This window comes from Nothobranchius furzeri, chromosome 1 (genome assembly GCF_043380555.1).
Source record: "Nothobranchius furzeri strain GRZ-AD chromosome 1, NfurGRZ-RIMD1, whole genome shotgun sequence".
Classification (NCBI taxonomy): Eukaryota; Metazoa; Chordata; class Actinopteri; order Cyprinodontiformes; family Nothobranchiidae; genus Nothobranchius; species Nothobranchius furzeri.
Window position 1 is genome coordinate 32,440,029 of NC_091741.1, and position 17,218 is coordinate 32,457,246.

At 50.2% G+C, this 17,218-nt stretch overlaps 2 protein-coding genes across 7 annotated transcripts in view; one reads left to right on the top strand and one right to left on the bottom strand.

Annotated features, from left to right (window-relative positions):
- Positions 1-3,234: 3,234 nt before the first annotated feature.
- Positions 3,235-11,428, top strand: irf5 (interferon regulatory factor 5). 6 transcript variants are annotated; one of them, XM_070554188.1, is made up of 10 exons: positions 3,235-6,483; positions 6,605-8,337; positions 8,587-8,838; positions 9,213-9,399; positions 9,474-9,502; positions 9,573-9,600; positions 9,672-9,929; positions 10,245-10,634; positions 10,701-10,819; positions 10,883-11,428. In XM_070554188.1, the coding sequence occupies exons 3-10, from the start codon at positions 8,665-8,667 to the stop codon at positions 11,117-11,119; spliced, it is 1,422 nt and encodes a 473-aa protein (XP_070410289.1). In that variant the 5' UTR covers positions 3,235-6,483; positions 6,605-8,337; positions 8,587-8,664; the 3' UTR covers positions 11,120-11,428. The 6 variants fall into 6 exon arrangements, with proteins under 6 accessions (XP_070410289.1, XP_070410313.1, XP_070410361.1 ...); XM_070554212.1 differs by having other exon boundaries at positions 3,235-5,798; positions 5,931-8,337; XM_070554260.1 differs by having other exon boundaries at positions 3,235-3,891; positions 5,526-8,337.
- A 4-nt stretch (positions 11,429-11,432) lies between these two features.
- The window catches only part of tnpo3 (transportin 3), a 72,149-nt gene continuing 66,363 nt past the window's right edge, over positions 11,433-17,218 (bottom strand). Inside the window, exons 19-23 of the mRNA XM_070554162.1 lie at positions 13,697-13,853; positions 13,457-13,624; positions 13,275-13,387; positions 12,955-13,038; positions 11,433-11,956 (exon numbers count right to left, since the gene is read on the bottom strand). Of these exons, the coding sequence (XP_070410263.1) occupies positions 12,978-13,038; positions 13,275-13,387; positions 13,457-13,624; positions 13,697-13,853 (499 nt within the window). The 3' untranslated portion in view covers positions 11,433-11,956; positions 12,955-12,977. The remainder of the gene's footprint in view (positions 11,957-12,954; positions 13,039-13,274; positions 13,388-13,456; positions 13,625-13,696; positions 13,854-17,218) is intronic.

Below are 17,218 nucleotides of genomic sequence, written 5' to 3' on the forward strand. Positions count from 1 at the left end.
CCAATTTTTTCAAACTGTTCTCCACTAACCTCCTCTTTTCCACCTTGCTCCTGTCTGCGATCTTCTTCAGTCGTGTCCCTGCTACCATCTCCTATGATCGCCAGATTGTTTTGTCCTTCCATTCGTTCACGATCGCCCATGATGCACAGAGGACGTACCATCCTGTTTGTTTACCTGAGTGGCACACTGGCCCGGAGCCAAATGATCCCCACCAGGACGCTTCCAGCGACGTTTATCCGGTCCCGGGAAAACGTCGGAGGAAAAGAGGTAAACAAGCAGGAATCCAGGTGAGAATAAGACTTCTCTTAAAGCGTGGTTTATCTGGTAAACATCGGCGTGATCTTCTAGCTTCTTGTCCTTTGTTTGGCGACCTGAGCGCCACTTCCGCATTCCCGCCAGGCCGCGTTGGGACGCGGTTCATCCGTCCAAATTTTTTAAGGTGGGTTTATCCTCATTCCTCAGTGGTTTCTACTCCTGTTCCCTCCATAAGTGGTTTTTATAAACACCGTGGATCTAACCCTGCTAATTTACGTCCACTAACTCCAGCTGTTTCTGTACTTTCTGATTCCTCCACCTCACTCAGCATGGCTCTATTAAACACCCGCTCTGTTAACAATAAGTCCTTCCTGCTCAATGATCTAATTCTGTCTAAAATCCTGGATTTGTTGTTTCTGACTGAAGTTTGGCAGCAAACATCTGATTATTCTGCTCTGACTGAACTCTGCCCGAGTGGTTATTCTTTTCTTAGCCAGCCCCGGGGTTCTGGTCGTGGTGGAGTTCTAGCTGTTGTTTTCAGAGACCATCTTCCATGTAGCTCTACAACCTCTGGTCACTTTGCTTCCTTTGAACTGCAGCTGATTAAAGTCGGGCGTAAGGACCCGTTCTACTGTGCTGTGGTCTATCGTCCACCTGGTCCAAACAGCTCTTTCCTTCAGGAGTTTAGTGACTTTCTATCCTCCACTGTGAAGCTCTCCAGACTGGTGATTGTTGGTGACTTTAACATCCACGTTGATGATCTCTCTGATCTCTTTGCCATGAATTTCTCCAGCCTTATGGACTCCTTCAGCTTTACCCAGCATGTTTCTGCCCCACACACACCAGGGGGCACACTCTAGACCTTGTTTTTACCCTGAGTCTAAATGCTGACAGTGTTTGTCCTGAGGACGTTTATATTTCAGATCACCATTGCATTTTCTTTAACTTGTCAGTTTCTGCGTCCCCAGCTCCTGCTCGCCGTATGGTTAGTTCTCGTTTTCTTAATGAGAGCACAGCTAGCAACATTTCTGCTGCTTATTATCCACCCTGTTCTTCTGATAACGACCCAGATTCCTTAACTTCTCAGTTTAACGAGCACTGCCTCTCCATTCTGGACAACATCTGTCCTGTCAGAACCAGATCAGTTCCTGCAGTGAACCCTACTCCCTGGTTTAATGACAGCCTTCGCAGCCTGAAGCGCCAATGCAGAAAAATTGTGCGTTTGTGGAAGAAAACCCATCTCCACGTCCATCTGCTGCACCTAAAGGATCTTCTGACATCCTTTAACTCTGCAGTCAGAGACGCCAGGGTTTCCTATTTCTCCAACCTGGTGTCCCAGAGCAAAGGGAACCCCAAGGTGCTGTTTAACACCATCAGCAGCATCGTCTCTCCTGCCTCTCCTACAGCCTCCATCCACTCTGTTACAGACTGTGAGAACTTTCTGTCTTTCTTTGTGGACAAAGTCAATAAGGTTAGCTCTAGCATCTCTCCTTCAGCCTTATCGCCGCCTCTCCCGACTCCAACCAGGCCCATCATCCTAGATAGCTTTGCTCCTGTTTCTTTGCCTGAGTTAACCAAACTAGTTAACTCTATGAAGACCTCTGCATGCCCCCTCCACATCTTACCCTCATCTTTGTTTAAAAGTGCTTTTCAGTCCATCGGTCCCAGCGTGCTCTCTATAATTAATGCTTCTCTGGTCTCTGGTCAGGTCCCTGCTGACTTTAAGAACGTTGTAATCCACCCGCTTCTTAAAAAACCGAGTCTCGACCCCTCTCTCCATAGCAGCTTCAGACCCATCTCTAAACTTCCCTTCATCTCCAAGATCTTGGAAAAGGTTGTGGCTAAACAACTCACAGCTGCTCTTGATGAACATAACATCTATGATAGCTTCCAGTCAGGTTTTCGTAGAGCTCATTCTACTGAAACAGCTCTTCTTAGGGTCTCTAATGACCTTCTGACCCACAGTGATGCAGGGGACTGTTCTGTTCTGGTCCTGCTGGACCTGACTGCAGCCTTTGACACTGTTGACCATCACCTGCTACTGGAGAGGCTGAGAGACTGGGTAGGCCTATCAGGATCTGCTCTGGAGTGGTTCTCCTCTTATCTCTCTGAGCGCTCCTTTTCTGTGGCCGTCTCCAAGTTTAGGTCCTCCACCACCTCTCTTACCCATGGTGTCCCACAAGGTTCTGTGCTGGGGCCTCTGCTCTTCCTCCTCTATCTGCTTCCTCTTCAGCACATCCTGAGCTCCTTCAAAGGAATCTCCTACCATCTTTATGCAGATGACATCCAACTGTACATCTCCTTTAAGCCCCATGAGATGTCTAAGCTGCAGCTGTTACACACCTGCTTAGACTCTATCAGAACCTGGATGGTGGGAGCTTTCTTCAGCTGAATGAAGATAAGACTGAGATCCTCATCTGTGTCCCAGACAAGCTGGTTCCCAAAGTCAGAGACTCTCTTGGTCAGCTTGCTTCTCACACCAAACCTTCTGACAGGAATCTTGGGGTGACCTTTGACCCAGCTCTCACCCTGGATTCTCATGTCAGTTCCCTTGTTGGCTCTTCCTTCTTCCATCTCGGGAACGTTGCTAAGCTGAGTCCCATTCTGTCCCGCTCTGAACTTGAGACGGTTCTCCACACCTTCATCTCCTCACGCTTAGACTACTGTAACTCTCTTTTCACGTGTCTGAGCAGAACCTCCCTGAACCGTCTACAGGTGGTTCAGAACGCCTGTGCTCGGCTTCTGACCAAGTCCTCCAAACACACCCACATCACCCCGCTTCTCCTCCAGCTTCACTGGCTGCCAGTCAACTTCAGGGTTCATTTCAAGATCCTGGTTCTGGTCTATAGGGCCTTACATGGACAAGCACCATCTTACATTGGTGATCTTCTTAGTCCCTACACCCCCAGCAGGTCCCTGAGGTCCAGTGATCAAAGCCTACTGGTTGTGCAGCACCAGGCTAAAGGTCAAAGGTGACAGATCATCTGCTGCTGTGGTCCCCAGACTCTGGACCTCTCTCCCCCTGAGCCTGAGATCAGTGGACTCAGTGGTCTCCTTTAAAAAGCAGCTGAAGACTCACTTGTTCAAGCTGGCTTTTGTATGACCTTCTTCACCTCTCTCTCTTTATTCTGCTCTCCCCACCTATTCCACCTTCCTCAGGATCCACTGGTTTCCCTCTTTCCTGTTCACTCTCTCGCTTTCTTAACTTTTTTTCTTTTAAATCCCAATTGTCTATTTTTGCTCATTTTAAATATATTTTAACCATTTTCTAAATTATTTATTTATATTTTTACATTTTTTGTTTTTGTGAAGCGCCTCGTGACTTTTATCTTCTTCTTCTTCTACACACGGAGACAGTCTCTTCCTCTTCCATCATCATCCTCAAACCCCCGATCAGACAGCAGGTCCAGACCTCCTCCCTCCTCAGAAGCCTCCCTCTGTGGGCCACCTGGTCGAGGCCACTTTCACATGGACCTGTTTGTTGTAGAAAAACCCGAAGGTGGAGGGCACGCCTCGGGTATGCCACCTCATGTCAAAGCAGATCTGCCGTCCACAAGCAGACATTCCTGCCGGGACGCCTCAGAGGGATGATGATGTTACAGACCAGTCAGAGTCAGAGTCCCAGCCAATCAGACGGTGAGAGTTCACACCTTTCTTCGTCAGCAACTAGTGGTGCGACGGATCAAAAGTGCCACGGATCGGATCGTATCACGGTTTTTAGTCACGGATCGGTTCGTTGTTCAGATCAGTAGACAGTGCAGCTTGTTCTAAAAGCAGGAGTCTCAGAGGTCTGATTGCTGATTAAATGGTAAAACGGCTTGCCCTACAAGGTGACGGTCTCTCCTCGCTGTTTATTTTTCGTTAGTCCTCTTTAACAGGTTTGTCCAACAGCAGTTACAGGTCCCACCGTGTTTGTGTTCAAGCCCCTCCCTGCTTTCACAGGTGTGAGTGCGGCGCGGGTCAGGCTCAGGTTACCGTCGGTATCATTGTTGTGTTTTACAGGGGAGCCTAAACGCTCCCGAACACGCCACCTAGACGATGCAGGTGTCTCTCCTCCGCGGACCGGGTGCACACCAAACCGTAGAGATGACGATGGTCCGTTGCACCTCTCAGCCATGTTTGTTTATGAGAACAGTGGACTCAGTGGTGTCCTTTAAAAAGCAGCTGAAAACTCCTGTTTGTAGCCCAGGTGTAAACCTTTACCTTGCGAACAAGTTTTAAGTTTCCTACAGCTATTGAATGCATCAGAGTACTTGCCCACCTGACCTGGTTCCACTCACGTGGCGATCCTAAGCCAATCAGGAGCTAGGAATGATTTTAAAGCCTGCTCTGGGTTCTCTTAGCTGTTTTTGGCTAACTACGTAATGGTAACGTTGGCTAACTCTATTACACCACGTAGATACGAGTAGATACAGACTACTGTGTGTTGTGTGAGTCACGAACAAATCGTTCAATACTCGAGAATCACTTTACTGACTCGCGAATCCCGATTCACAACCCCAACTGACTCATTAACTGACTCATACCTGTTCATGTTAGCAAACTAAATCTCTCTGACTCATCATTAAAACTGGTAACAAAAGCTTTTTCTTACCTGTTCTGGGCGGCAAGCTCATTGGCTCACAGTAGCATCGCTGTGCTAACAGCGCGTTTCGTTAGGAATCATTCTGTCTAATGTCTCCAAATATTAGTTTAGAACTTGTTCATGCTCCTTTCGTTCCGTGACGTCCGGAAACATGTCCTCTCGGTTCTTTGTTATCGTTTATGTCTGTTTCTGTTTTCCTGAAAGCAGACTAAAGAAGAAAGGTGAACTCTGTTGCACCACTAGTTAAAAACACACACTCCAGTGTATAAAATGTATGTCTCATACTTGGTGTGAGCGGTAGGGTTCACATGGAGACAGGAGAAAATTAGGTTTGAGTGATAATGTAGATTTTATTTGGCACTCTGGGCAACTGACTCAAGTGAATCCAATGAATTAAAAAGCTGGATTCATTTAGGTGAGTGACTCATTCAAACTCAGTTCAGTAAAAAGAATCATATTTACCGTCTCTGCTGTTCCAGTGGCTGCGCGGCGTATCGAACTTATGTGAATGTAAAGTGAACATTTATGTGGTTGTGTAATAATGTGCTTTAGCTTTGTGGTGTTGGGTGGATAACAACCCTACAAACGCTTGTTTGATGCTGAATGTGTTAAATCTGCTTATATTTGTGTACACGGAAACTCGGCTAATGACAATCATGGCAGCTAGTGTTGTTGTATAATTTAGGTTTGTTATCCAGGTGAACCCTGAGGTTTTTAATACCAGGATGATGAGCTAAAGATGGCTAACAGCCGGGAGGAACGCCCATCATCACCTGTTGGTTTGGTAGGAGGAAGCTGCTGATGACGCCCAACCATCCACTTCCTGCTCCGGATGGACCAGGACGTCATCTTTCCACGGACACACAGATGTATGAATGGACTGTTTACATCGGGTGGAGCTTTATGTCAGAACTGCTACCGCTAACCTATGTGGACTTCCTCGGTGCTGCAGCCGTTGGTGATTGTTTTCATATCTATATATATTTCTGATTATTTGATTATTTGTATTATTTTGGGTGTTAACGCATGGTACCAGTGAAGAAGTCACATCCCAACCTGTCTTGTGTAATTCTTCATTTTTGTCCACCAGCTCCTGCAGATGACCCACTTTTCTGATGAACTCCATTACTTTGGAGAAATAACGGTTTAATGATGACTTGTTCCCAACCCTGCAAGTGTTGCATGCTCATGCTGGCTTTGGGGTGAACTCCTCTTCATCATCTTCCTCCACACTAACGTCTCTCTATGCGGTTCCTACCGGTTCTGCCTTCCTCAGACTCCCATGATTACCTTTTCCTGTTCATTTTGTCTGCATTCACATTTTTCCTGTTCCTGCAATTTTTATTACAATATTTTTCTTTAATAATTTTTGATTCATTCTTTTATTTTACTCTCGTTTATTTGAGAGGCGCCATATAAAAATGTATTTCTTCTTGAGTTTCTATTCGTTGACAGAGAAGAACCTTAAACATGTGGATTTATTCATGAAACAGCTGATTTTCTAAACTTATGGATTCATACTGACTCAGACCAGCAGGGGGTGCTGGTGTCCAGGTGGGCCACATGAGGCTCCAAAATGTGACCTCTCACCTCTTCCCACATCAGGAGGAGAGAAATGGATCCTGGATATGCCGTTGCTGGAGGTATTATTCTGGTTCTGATCCAGTTGAGTTTAAAACCATCAGTGGGCTCTGAGATGTGTCAGCTGAAAAGGCAAATGTGCAAAACAAGCTAACTTTTAATCCCATCAACTATCCTCCTCAGGCCACACCCCCTGATGTAGGAATATTGCCACAGTAAACGAGACGCCAGACGCACTCATCTTTTGTTGTCCAAGAACTCAAATGGTGTTTTTCTTTTGGGCCGGAGGTGCTACGGTGTCGCCCCACCAGTCTCACAGGAAGAGGTAGGAGGAGATCGGTTGGAGCATAAGGCTTTAACAGGTCAGTAATATAGGGAGGAGCCTGACCACGTAGAGCCCTGAAGGTTCTAGTCAGGACTCTAAATGAACTCTAGAGTTAACGGGTAACCAGTGCAGAGACACCAGAACAGGAGTGATGTGAGCTCTTCTGTTTGCTCCAGTTAGGAGCCTCGCTGCAGAGTTCTGGACCAACTGAAGGCGGTCAAGGCCTTTTGTCAGAACATGTGAAGAGTGTGTTACAGTAATCTAGACGGGAGGAGATGAAGGCATGGAGAACCATTTCAGGTTCATGTTTGGACACCAACCTTCTCAGTTTGGAGATATTTCTTAAATGATAAAAACAGTTTCAGACCAACGTTTTTGAGTGGCCTTCAAGAGACATGGGTTGGTCAAAAACACCCAAATTCCTGAAGTTTGTCTTGACGACAGAAGATAAATGACCACGTTTTAGACTGATCAGGGGAGCCATGCTCTCAGGGGCGGTGATCAGACGTTCAGTTTAACCGGAGGAAGTTATCTTCTAGCCAGCTGGTGATCGCTGATAGACCGAGCTGAAACTACTCTGGGATGGAGAGGAAGGGTACTCAGAGTAGTTTCTGCTCTTTAAACAGCAGACAGCTACAGCTTATAAACTCGACTCTCCCAGTATTCCAGTCAGAACTGACAAAGGTCCTCGGATGAGAAGCTAAATGTCTTCAAGAAACCCAGGAAATCCGGTTGCCTTCATCTGTCAGTACTACCTTTAGGTCATCTTTGAATGTTTTATTTCTGTAAAGCGGACGGGTTGTGTTTACGGTATGTTCAGCACCTCGGCTTGGCTGGCAGTAGGATGGCTTAACAAATAAAACTGAGTTGGGATTGGGTCCTAATGCGTCTCCCGTTGTGTTTACTGGTAGCACCTGCCGGTTTACCTGATCACCTGTTGTCCTGGTCTTGTGTCTCCCCACGTCAGCCGACTTCTGGTCCTGTTGTTGCTGCACTCCCAAGTCCTGCTGCCTCAGAGCTTCACTCACCTACATTTGGGTCCAAAAGCAACACTCACCTTGATGACGTCATCTGAGCAGAACTGGCTCATCTCCTTAAACACGTGACATCGTTAACATGAAATAGTGATCCTGAACGAACAAGAATGGGAAACAAAGCTGAACATGAAGGCGCCAGCGTCATGTGACCCCAGCAGAGTTGTGTTTAAGGTGTTTTTGTTTGCCAAGAAAAATAAAATCACCAACTTCCTGTTTCATTACTAACGATCCTCTCTGGAAAGTGGGCGGGCCTTAAACAACTCACGTGCGTCTCCCAGAGTCCTCAGCAGCCAGACGTGATCTCGCTTCTTCTGCTAAACTCTAGTTTTAATTTTAAAATGCGCTAAGCTTTTATTTTGTAGGGTCAGACAGGAAGCCATTTTTTTCCGGTCTCCCTGACGTCATCGGAACCGTCTAACGCCTTTCTGCTGCCTCCTCGCACTTTCCTGTCGGTCGTCTTCGCGCTGTTTGTTTGGTGATGCCCGGAACCAGAACTCACGGCTGCTGTCTACCGAAGGTCCGCTGAGTCAGAACCAGAACCCGGACCCGGACAGGTGAGTTCACGTTCAACTTTTGGCTGTACCCGACTCTGGTCTGAGGTCTGCTTCAGTGGTTCTGAGAGTAAACCGAACTTCTGGTTCTGGCAGGAGGTCCAGAGTTAGTCTGGTTCTGAGGAGGCAGATCTTGGACCAGCAGAATCGGTGTGAAGTGGTCAGAACCAACTCCGGATCACGTCTACATGGGGTCCAGTCCGGTCTCTGATTCTGGATCAGTTATGCTAACTAGTTTCATTTCTTGACTAGTTCTGTTGGACCTGCAGCTCCTGGTTCTTCTCACCTGACCCGGTCCTCCTGCTCTGACCCGGTCCGGGCCGGGCCGTCATGAGCGTCCAGCCCCGCAGGATCCGCCTGAAGCCCTGGCTGCTGGCCCAGGTGAACAGCGGCCGGTACCCGGGCCTCCAGTGGCTCAGCCCAGACCAGCGCCTGTTCCAGATCCCCTGGAGACACGCGACCCGCCACACACCGGTACCGGACGAGGAGAACACCATCTTCAAGGTCTGACCCAAGATTTGGTTCTCTCCTGTTTCAGAACTTTTTAGCCGTCCACCCCGCCCGGACCAGGGAAGGGTTCTTGTCCTGGTCCCAAGGTTCTCCTCTACACAGAACCAGAACTGACCTCTGACCTGGGCCCAGAACCCTGATTCGGGCCACAGCATGTCGGACTTCCCTCTGCAGCGAGTTTCATTTCTGACTTTGTGAATAACTGCTGCTGAAACTTGAGCTGCTTATGATGTCACTTCCTGTTTCACTGCCCTTCTTCCTCTTTTGTCGGGTTTCTGTTTTCAGGTTGAATCAAACTAAAGAGTCCAGCTCGGAACCGACAGAACCATGTGGGCTCGGGGTTCTGAACCCTGCTCTTTGTCTGGCAGGCGTGGGCCGTGGAGACGGGGAAGTACCAGGAGGGCGTGGACGAGCCGGACCCGGCCAAGTGGAAGGCCAACCTGCGCTGCGCTCTGAACAAGAGCCGAGAGTTCCAGCTGAAGTACGACGGAACCAAAGAGACGCCGGTGAACCCGTTCAAGATCTACGAGGTGTGTGAGCAGAGCGGAACCGCAGGTGAGGGCACACTTGGAGGCTGACGGAGGTTCTGACCCGAGGGTGGTTCCTTATGGCCGCTGTTCTGGTTTCAGATGGAGCAGAGGAGGAGGAGGAGGAGGAGGTGAGGAGGAGACCGGGTCAGAGCCACCCAGCAGGTTGATGTTCCGACTCATTCTCTGTTCTCGTTTCAGATGCCGAACCTGATGGGGCTGTCCATCAGTAAGTGTTCGTTTCCACGGTAACGCAGCAGCGACTGCTGATGATGCTACCTTATGATGTCATCTCTGCAGGGCCTCGGATCGGCGAGCCGTCCTCCTTCGTCCCCTTCGGTTTACCCCCCCGTGGGATCCAGATGCCCCTCCTCCCTGTGACCTCTGACCTGCAGGCCCAGATGCTGGATTCGGGGAACTTTGGTCTTCCTGGGGGGGTCCAGGACCTGAATGCTAAGCCTGAATCAATGGAGACCAGCATCACGGTGGCTAGTCAGAACCAGGTGGACCATCAGAACCCCCAGGCCTACAAGTACGACCTGCTGAGCAGCGTCCCTCGTAAGTGTGACCTCTGACCTCTGAACAGCTGTTACAAGGTTCTGCAGCATCGTGGTTCCTCAGAACTAGGCCCGTTTCTGAACTGTGATCCACTTCCCGGACGGTTCTGATTGGCTGGCCCAACACATCAGGTGACATCAGAACTGCTTAAGTCGTTTAGAAACCAGAACCGGTCCTGATCCTGAGCAGCTTTAGGTCTCCAGGTGGTCTGGGTCAGCAGGACCCGATGTCACCTGGACACGAGCTCTGTCCTTCGGACCGTGATGATGAATGCTTGGTATCTCCTCCAACCAGAACCTTCTCTCGTTGCCGTAGTAACAGACCTGGACCTGAAGTTTCTGTACCGGGGGAGGACAGCGGGCTCTCTGACGGTCAGCAACCCCCAGGGCTGCCGGCTCTACTACGGACACCTGGAACCGACCCCAGAGCAGGTGGACCTGTTCGGACCCGTCACTCTGCAGCAGGTCCTGTTCCCGGGAACATCTGAGATCCAGATCCAGAAGCAGCGGTTCTACACAGAAGCCCTGCTGGACGTGATGGACCGGGGTTTGATCCTAGAGATTGAGGAGCAGGACATCTACGCCATCCGCCTGTGTCAGTGCAAGGTGTTCTGGTCCGGACCCGGTATGCCTGAACAGGGACCGCCCAACCCCATGGAGAGAGAGAGAAGGATCAGAGTGTTCAGCCTTAACGACTTCCTGCAAGGTCTGTGCTGTGAGTGGACCGGTCCGGGTCCTCAGCTGGTGGTTTCATGGCGTTCTTGTTCTTCAGGGCTCATCCTGTTCCAGAAGGGAGAAGCTCCGAACCCGCCCCCCTTCGAGGTCTACTTCTGCTTCGGAGAGGACTGGCCCGACAGGAAGCCCAAAGAGAAGAAGCTCATCGTCGTTCAGGTCAGTCTGCTGTTCGTGTCCTGCTGCGGCTCAGTCCAGTTGTAATGTCTCGGTTTGGTTCAGGTGGTTCCTGTGGTGGCCCGGATCCTGACCGAGATGTTCTCTGGAGAACTGAACTGGTCCACAGACAGCATACGGCTCCAGATCTCCCATCCTGATGTGAAGGACCAGACTGTGGAGCAGTTCAAGGAGCTCCAGAGACTGCTGCAGAGCCAGCTGGGGGCCCAGGGGCCATGGGCCCCCACGGGACCCCCCGGGGTTCTGGGTGCTCCCATTGGATTCTCACTGGGAACCAGCTGAGTCCAAGCTCATCAGAACCAGAACACTGTGAAGTCCTGAAGAGTTCAAATTAGCTGCTTGGATCTATTTTAAACAAAACAGAACCGGTTCTGACCCAGTAACTGATGGTCTATGAGCATTTCAAAGTTCTGAAACGTCAGTCCAGTAAACCCAAACCCGGTTCTGTTTTAGTGAACTGGAACAACAGAAACCTGGTTCTGTTGGGTCATCTCAGGCTGCAATAGTTTGTCACCTGAGCAGGTTGACCCATCGGAACCAAAGGTACTGACCCGTTTTCTAGTGTTTTAATAATAAAGTGTTTATCTAGAACACGTTTGTTTCAGTTGTTTATTGTTGTTTACAACAAGGCTACATCACTGATGATGTCATAGTGAGTCTGTCCGCCTCATAACCCAGAGTTCTCGCTGTCTCATGGAAAAACAACTACAAGATAAAAGGTCAAAGGTGACGCCAAACCTTCCAGCGTCGCGCTGCTTTATGCTGCCAGTCAGCCAGAAGCATCATGGGAAATATTTTGGCTCCTTTTTTGGCACAAAAACAAAAAACATCACAACCAAAGTCCCAAAAATAAATCTCTTAAAAACAGGTGAGCAGGCACGTCCTGATGTCCAGCAGGAACCGATCCGCATCGAGTGTCCCGGTCCCGACCCCGCCCACCCAGCACCACCTGCTGCAGGTAAGAACGGCTCAGGTGAGCTGAGGGTCATTTTCATCGGTCTTCACTCCATCAGGTCTCAGAGTGAGTCGTCCTGTTTCACATTCAAAGTCCTCCATTAGATCCTCGGCTGTCGCAGCTTGTTGCCGTCACCTCTGAATGTTGGTCAACTAAAAAGTAACCTGCAGAGAAAAGGTGAAAGTCAGACGTGTAAGCATGCACAGGTACGCAGGCACCTCGCAACGGGTGACCTGAGCCATTACGGGATGACAGGTGACCCGAGTGGTTACCTGGTGACAGGTGACTAGTGTGACCCGAGTAGGTACCTGAGTGGTTACCTGGCGACAGGTGACTTGTGTGACCCGAGTAGGTACCTGAGTGGTTACCTGGTGACAGGTGACTAGTGTGGTTACCTGGTGACAGGTGACTTGTGTGGTTACCTGGTGACAGGTGACTTGTGTGACCTGTGTGGTTACCTGGTGACAGGTGACCTGTGTGGTTACCTGGTGACAGGTGACTTGTGTGACCTGAGCAGTTACCTGGTGACAGGTGACTTGTGTGGTTACCTGGTGACAGGTGACTTGTGTGGTTACCTGGTGACAGGTGACTAGTGCGACCTGAGTGGTTACCTGGTGACAGGTGACATGTGTGATACCTGGTGACAGGTGACTAGTGCGACCTGAGTGGTTACCTGGTGACAGGTGACTTGTGTGACCCGAGTAGGTACCTGAGTGGTTACCTGGTGACAGGTGACTAGTGTGGTTACCTGGTGACAGGTGACTTGTGTGGTTACCTGGTGACAGGTGACTTGTGTGGTTACCTGGTGACAGGTGACTTGTGTGACCTGTGTGGTTACCTGGTGACAGGTGACCTGTGTGGTTACCTGGTGACAGGTGACTTGTGTGACCTGAGCAGTTACCTGGTGACAGGTGACTTGTGTGGTTACCTGGTGACAGGTGACTTGTGTGGTTACCTGGTGACAGGTGACCTGTGTGGTTACCTGGTGACAGGTGACTTGTGTGACCTGTGTGGTTACCTGGTGACAGGTGACTTGTGTGACCTGTGTGGTTACCTGGTGACAGGTGACTTGTGTGACCTGTGTGGTTACCTGGTGACAGGTGACTTGTGTGACCTGTGTGGTTACCTGGTGACAGGTGACTTGTGTGACCTGAGCGGTTACCTGGTATCGTGTGAAGGTCTTAGCTATCGGAACAGTCTGGTGAACTCTCTGATGGTCCAGCACACCTGTTTACACTCATCAGCACTGAAACAAAGCAACACACGGATCTTTCAGAGTCTCAACAACAGGTCTGGACTCGTCCCTCTGGGTTCCAGTTCTACAGAACCACACCTTCAGACACACAAGTCCCAACAAAGACTCATCTGACATCTCCAGTCGCATCAAGGCCTTCATGTAGGATCATCATGTCCCTGAAAGCCTTGGTGTCTGAAACATGCCAGTGATGCCTTGTTCATATCAAGTTACCTCCCGCGACCTACCTGGTGACCTGTTTGTGGAAGTCAGTCAGCTGTTTGTGGGTGACGGTCACCGCTCCCCCTGACGTCTCCTTTGGAAGTCCTTTTAGAGCATTTTCCAACCAGCGGCAGAACATCTGGAACACAGGAGAACGTGAGGCCTTCGACCTTCACCCCCGACACAGAACCCGGTGGAGTGCACTTACCGGCCTGTCGAACAGCATGATCTCCCACAGCACTTCGGCCACGTCCGGCAGCGTGTACGGCGGCAGGCAGAAACAACACGAGTGCATCAGCTGACTGACAAGCAGCTGCCCGTGCTGCTCCATGGCCTGACCAATCAGACGCTTCCTCACGTCAAAATCGTCCTCGTGCTGCAGACAGAAAGCATTTAGGTCGCAGAACCTGGTGGTGAGCGCGGTCAGGTGTGGTGTGAGTGGACTCACGTCGTTGGCCACGCCCGTGTGGATCAGGTCTCGTATGAACTTCATGACGCTGCAGTTGGCGTCTCGATGGTCCAGCGAGGTGGCCGCGATGGCACACTGGATGATGTGAACGATGATGCTGCTGCTTAGTAAAGTGACAGGGCTCCTCTGCACAAACCTGGACACGAAGAGGACATCAGAGACACAGGTTCAGGTGTAACCCCAAGTTAGAACGTTTATGTAGCGGATCCGACCAGTCAGGTGTTTCCATGTGTGTGTAGCGTCCAGCAATGGTCAGTTTAGGCACTGTCTGACCTTTCAACATCGACTCAACATCTGGTCAGAAAGGAGACACAACACTGCATGTGCTCCCTTTAAACGAGCCTGCCTTCACACCAGCTGGAGCTCACAGACTCTGCAAGTCTGAAAGATAAACAATAACTTTCTTTCCCAAGGTCCCATCTGTCTGCCTCCACAGAAGGAACAACTCCAGCTCAATTCAGTTGCTAAATTCAAGAATGATTTCCTAAATCAATATGAACTTCTTCCATGACTCATAATCTAGATAATCATTAAATAAACATTTGTTTATTACTACTTATAATAATTACAGTATAATGAAATGCTTCATTAATCTGTGCTCACTGAATGGATGTTATGTTATGTTTGTCTACTAGAACCTGCCATGTGTTCGTGTTTATACGACGAGGTCCTCACACCTGCATCCAAGTACGGCCAAGTTGGACTACAACACATAACTTACCCTTTTAACCAGTCAGAACATCCGGTATCAAAGAAGGTGTTTTTCTGAGTTGTCTTGGTAACATCTCAAACTTGTCAGCCTCTGATTGGCTGTGCAAATCATAACAGCTAAACCTTAAAACTGGATCATCCTGAGTGATTCAGCAGTTCTAGAGAATCGATCAGACCGGCCATCTGTAGCAAAACCTCTTTAACCATCAAAGATTTTGACACGTCGTCAAAACCTTTTTGCACCTGCGAAGCTGATGAGCAAACAGTTCCTGCAGAACAAAGCTGATATTGTTAGACTCCTTAAGAGTCCGCCAGATGCACGGTTCCATCCAGCTGTTGTGGCCCGAGACATCTCTGGACCGAAGAGCCGGTATCACGGTATTCTACAGCCCTCCGGTGCCAGAGGTCAGCAGACCCCTGCGACTGTCGGATCCACCAAGAGGGTCTCTCCAAAACAGGTGAAGTAGACATGACAGATCGCGTCTGATGTTCTTCTGATGAGAAGAACTTTATAGCTTAGAGCAAACCAAACACTTTTCACCAGAACTCAGCTTACTTTGATAAGGAAGCTCTGACTGACATCGCACTCACACATAGGTTCCTTCATCACGTTTAGTTACATCCAGTCACAGTAAATGCTTAGTTAATTAGTCATGTTTTAAATTATTTGGAAAATAAATTCTTACTTTTATAAACCTGACTCTTTCTTGAAGTAACACGAAGTGTGGTTGATCAATGAAACCTAGATCTTCTGAAATAAGTCCTAGAATCTTCTGAATAATTATAATAAAGACCTCGCAGGTTAATATCGTCGTCGTCTTCCTCCGCTTATCTGGGTCGCGGGGGCAGCATCCCAACTAGGGAGCTCCAGACCGTCCTCTCCCCGACCACCTCCTCCGGCAGGACCCCAAGGCGTTCCCGGACCAGATTGGAGATGTAACCTCTCCAACGTGTCCTGGGTCGACCCGGGGGCCTCCTGCCAGCAGGACATGCCCGAAACACCTCCCCAGGGAGGCATCCAGGAGGCATCCTGACCAGATGCCCAAACCACCTCAACTGGCTCCTTTCGATCCGGAGGAGCAGCGGTTCTACTCCGAGTCCCTCCCGAATGTCCGAGCTCCTCACCCTATCTCTAATGCTGAGCCCGGCCACCCTACGGAGGAAACTCATTTCGGCCGCTTGTATCCGCGATCTCGTTCTTTCGGTCATTACCCAAAGCTCATGACCATAGGTGAGGATTGGGACATAGATCGACCGGTAAATCGAGAGCCTGGCTTTCTGGCTCAGCTCCCTCTTCACCATGACAGATCGGCTCAGCGTCCGCATCACTGCAGACGCCGAACCAATCCGCCTGTCGATCTCCCGATCCCTCCTGCCCTCACTCGTGAACAAGACCCCGAGATACTTAAACTCCTCCACTTGAGGTAGGACCCCTCCCCCGACCCGGAGCTGGCAAGCCACCCCCCTCCTGTCGAGAACCATGGTCTCAGACCTGGAGGTGCTGATCCTCATCCCAGCCGCCTCACACTCGTCCGCGAACCCACCCAGCAAGAGCTGAAGGTCAGAGCTGGACGAAGCCAGGAGGACCACATCATCCTCAAAAAGCAGACGAGATTCTCCCGCCACCAAATTCGACACACTCCACACCACGGCCGCGCCCAGAAATTCTGTCCATAAAGGTAATGAACAGAACCGGTGACAAAGAGCGGCCCTGGTGGAGTCCAACCCTCACCGGGAACAGGTCCGACTTACTACCGGCTATGCGGACAAAACTCACACTCCTCTGGTAAAGGGACTGAATGGCCCTTAACAGAAAGCCACCCACCCCATACTCCTGGAGCGTCCCCCACAGGGTGCCCCTGGGGACACGGTCATAAGCCTTCTCCAAATCCACAAAGCACATGTGGATTGGTTGGGCAAACTCCCATGCCCCCTCCATCACCCTTGCAAGGGTATAGAGCTGGTCCACAGTTCCACGGCCAGGATGAAAACCACATTAATCCTCCTCAATCTGAGATTCAACTATTGATCGGACCTTCCTCTCCAGTACCTTGGAGCAGACCTTCCCAGGGAGGCAGAGGAGTGTGATCCCCCTATAGTTGGAACACACCCTCAGGTCACCCTTCTTAAAGATGGGGACCACCACCCCGGTCTGCCACTCCACAGGAACTGCCCCCGATGACCACGCAATGTTGCAGAGACGTGTCAACCATGACAGCCCTACAACATCCATAGCCTTGAGATACCCAGGACGAATCTCATCCGCCCCGGAGCTCCGCCGCTGTGTAGTTGTTTGACTACCTCAGCAACTTCTGCCCCCGAGATCGGACAGTCCATCCCCAGGTCTCCCGGCTCTGGTTCCTCCTCGGAATGCGCATAGGTGGGATTGAGGAGCTCCTCAAGGTATTCCTTCCACCGTCCGACTATAGCCTCAGTTGACGTCAGCAGCTCCCCATCCCCACTGTAAACAGTGTGAGCGAGTTGATGCCTTCCTCTCCTGAGGCGCCGGACAGTTTGCTAGAACCTCTTTGGAGCCGATTGATAGTCTTTCTCCATGGCCTCACCAAACTCCTCCCATGCCCGAGATTTTGCCTCGGCAACTGCCACTGCTGCACCCCACTTGGCTATCCGGTACCTGTCTGCTGCCTCCGGAGACCCACAGACCAGCCACGCCCTGTAGGCCTCCTTCTTCAGCCTGACAGCTCCCCGAACCTCTGGTGTCCACCAGCGACTACGGGGGTTGCCACCATGACTGGCACCGGCCACCTTGCGACCACAGCTAGCAACAGC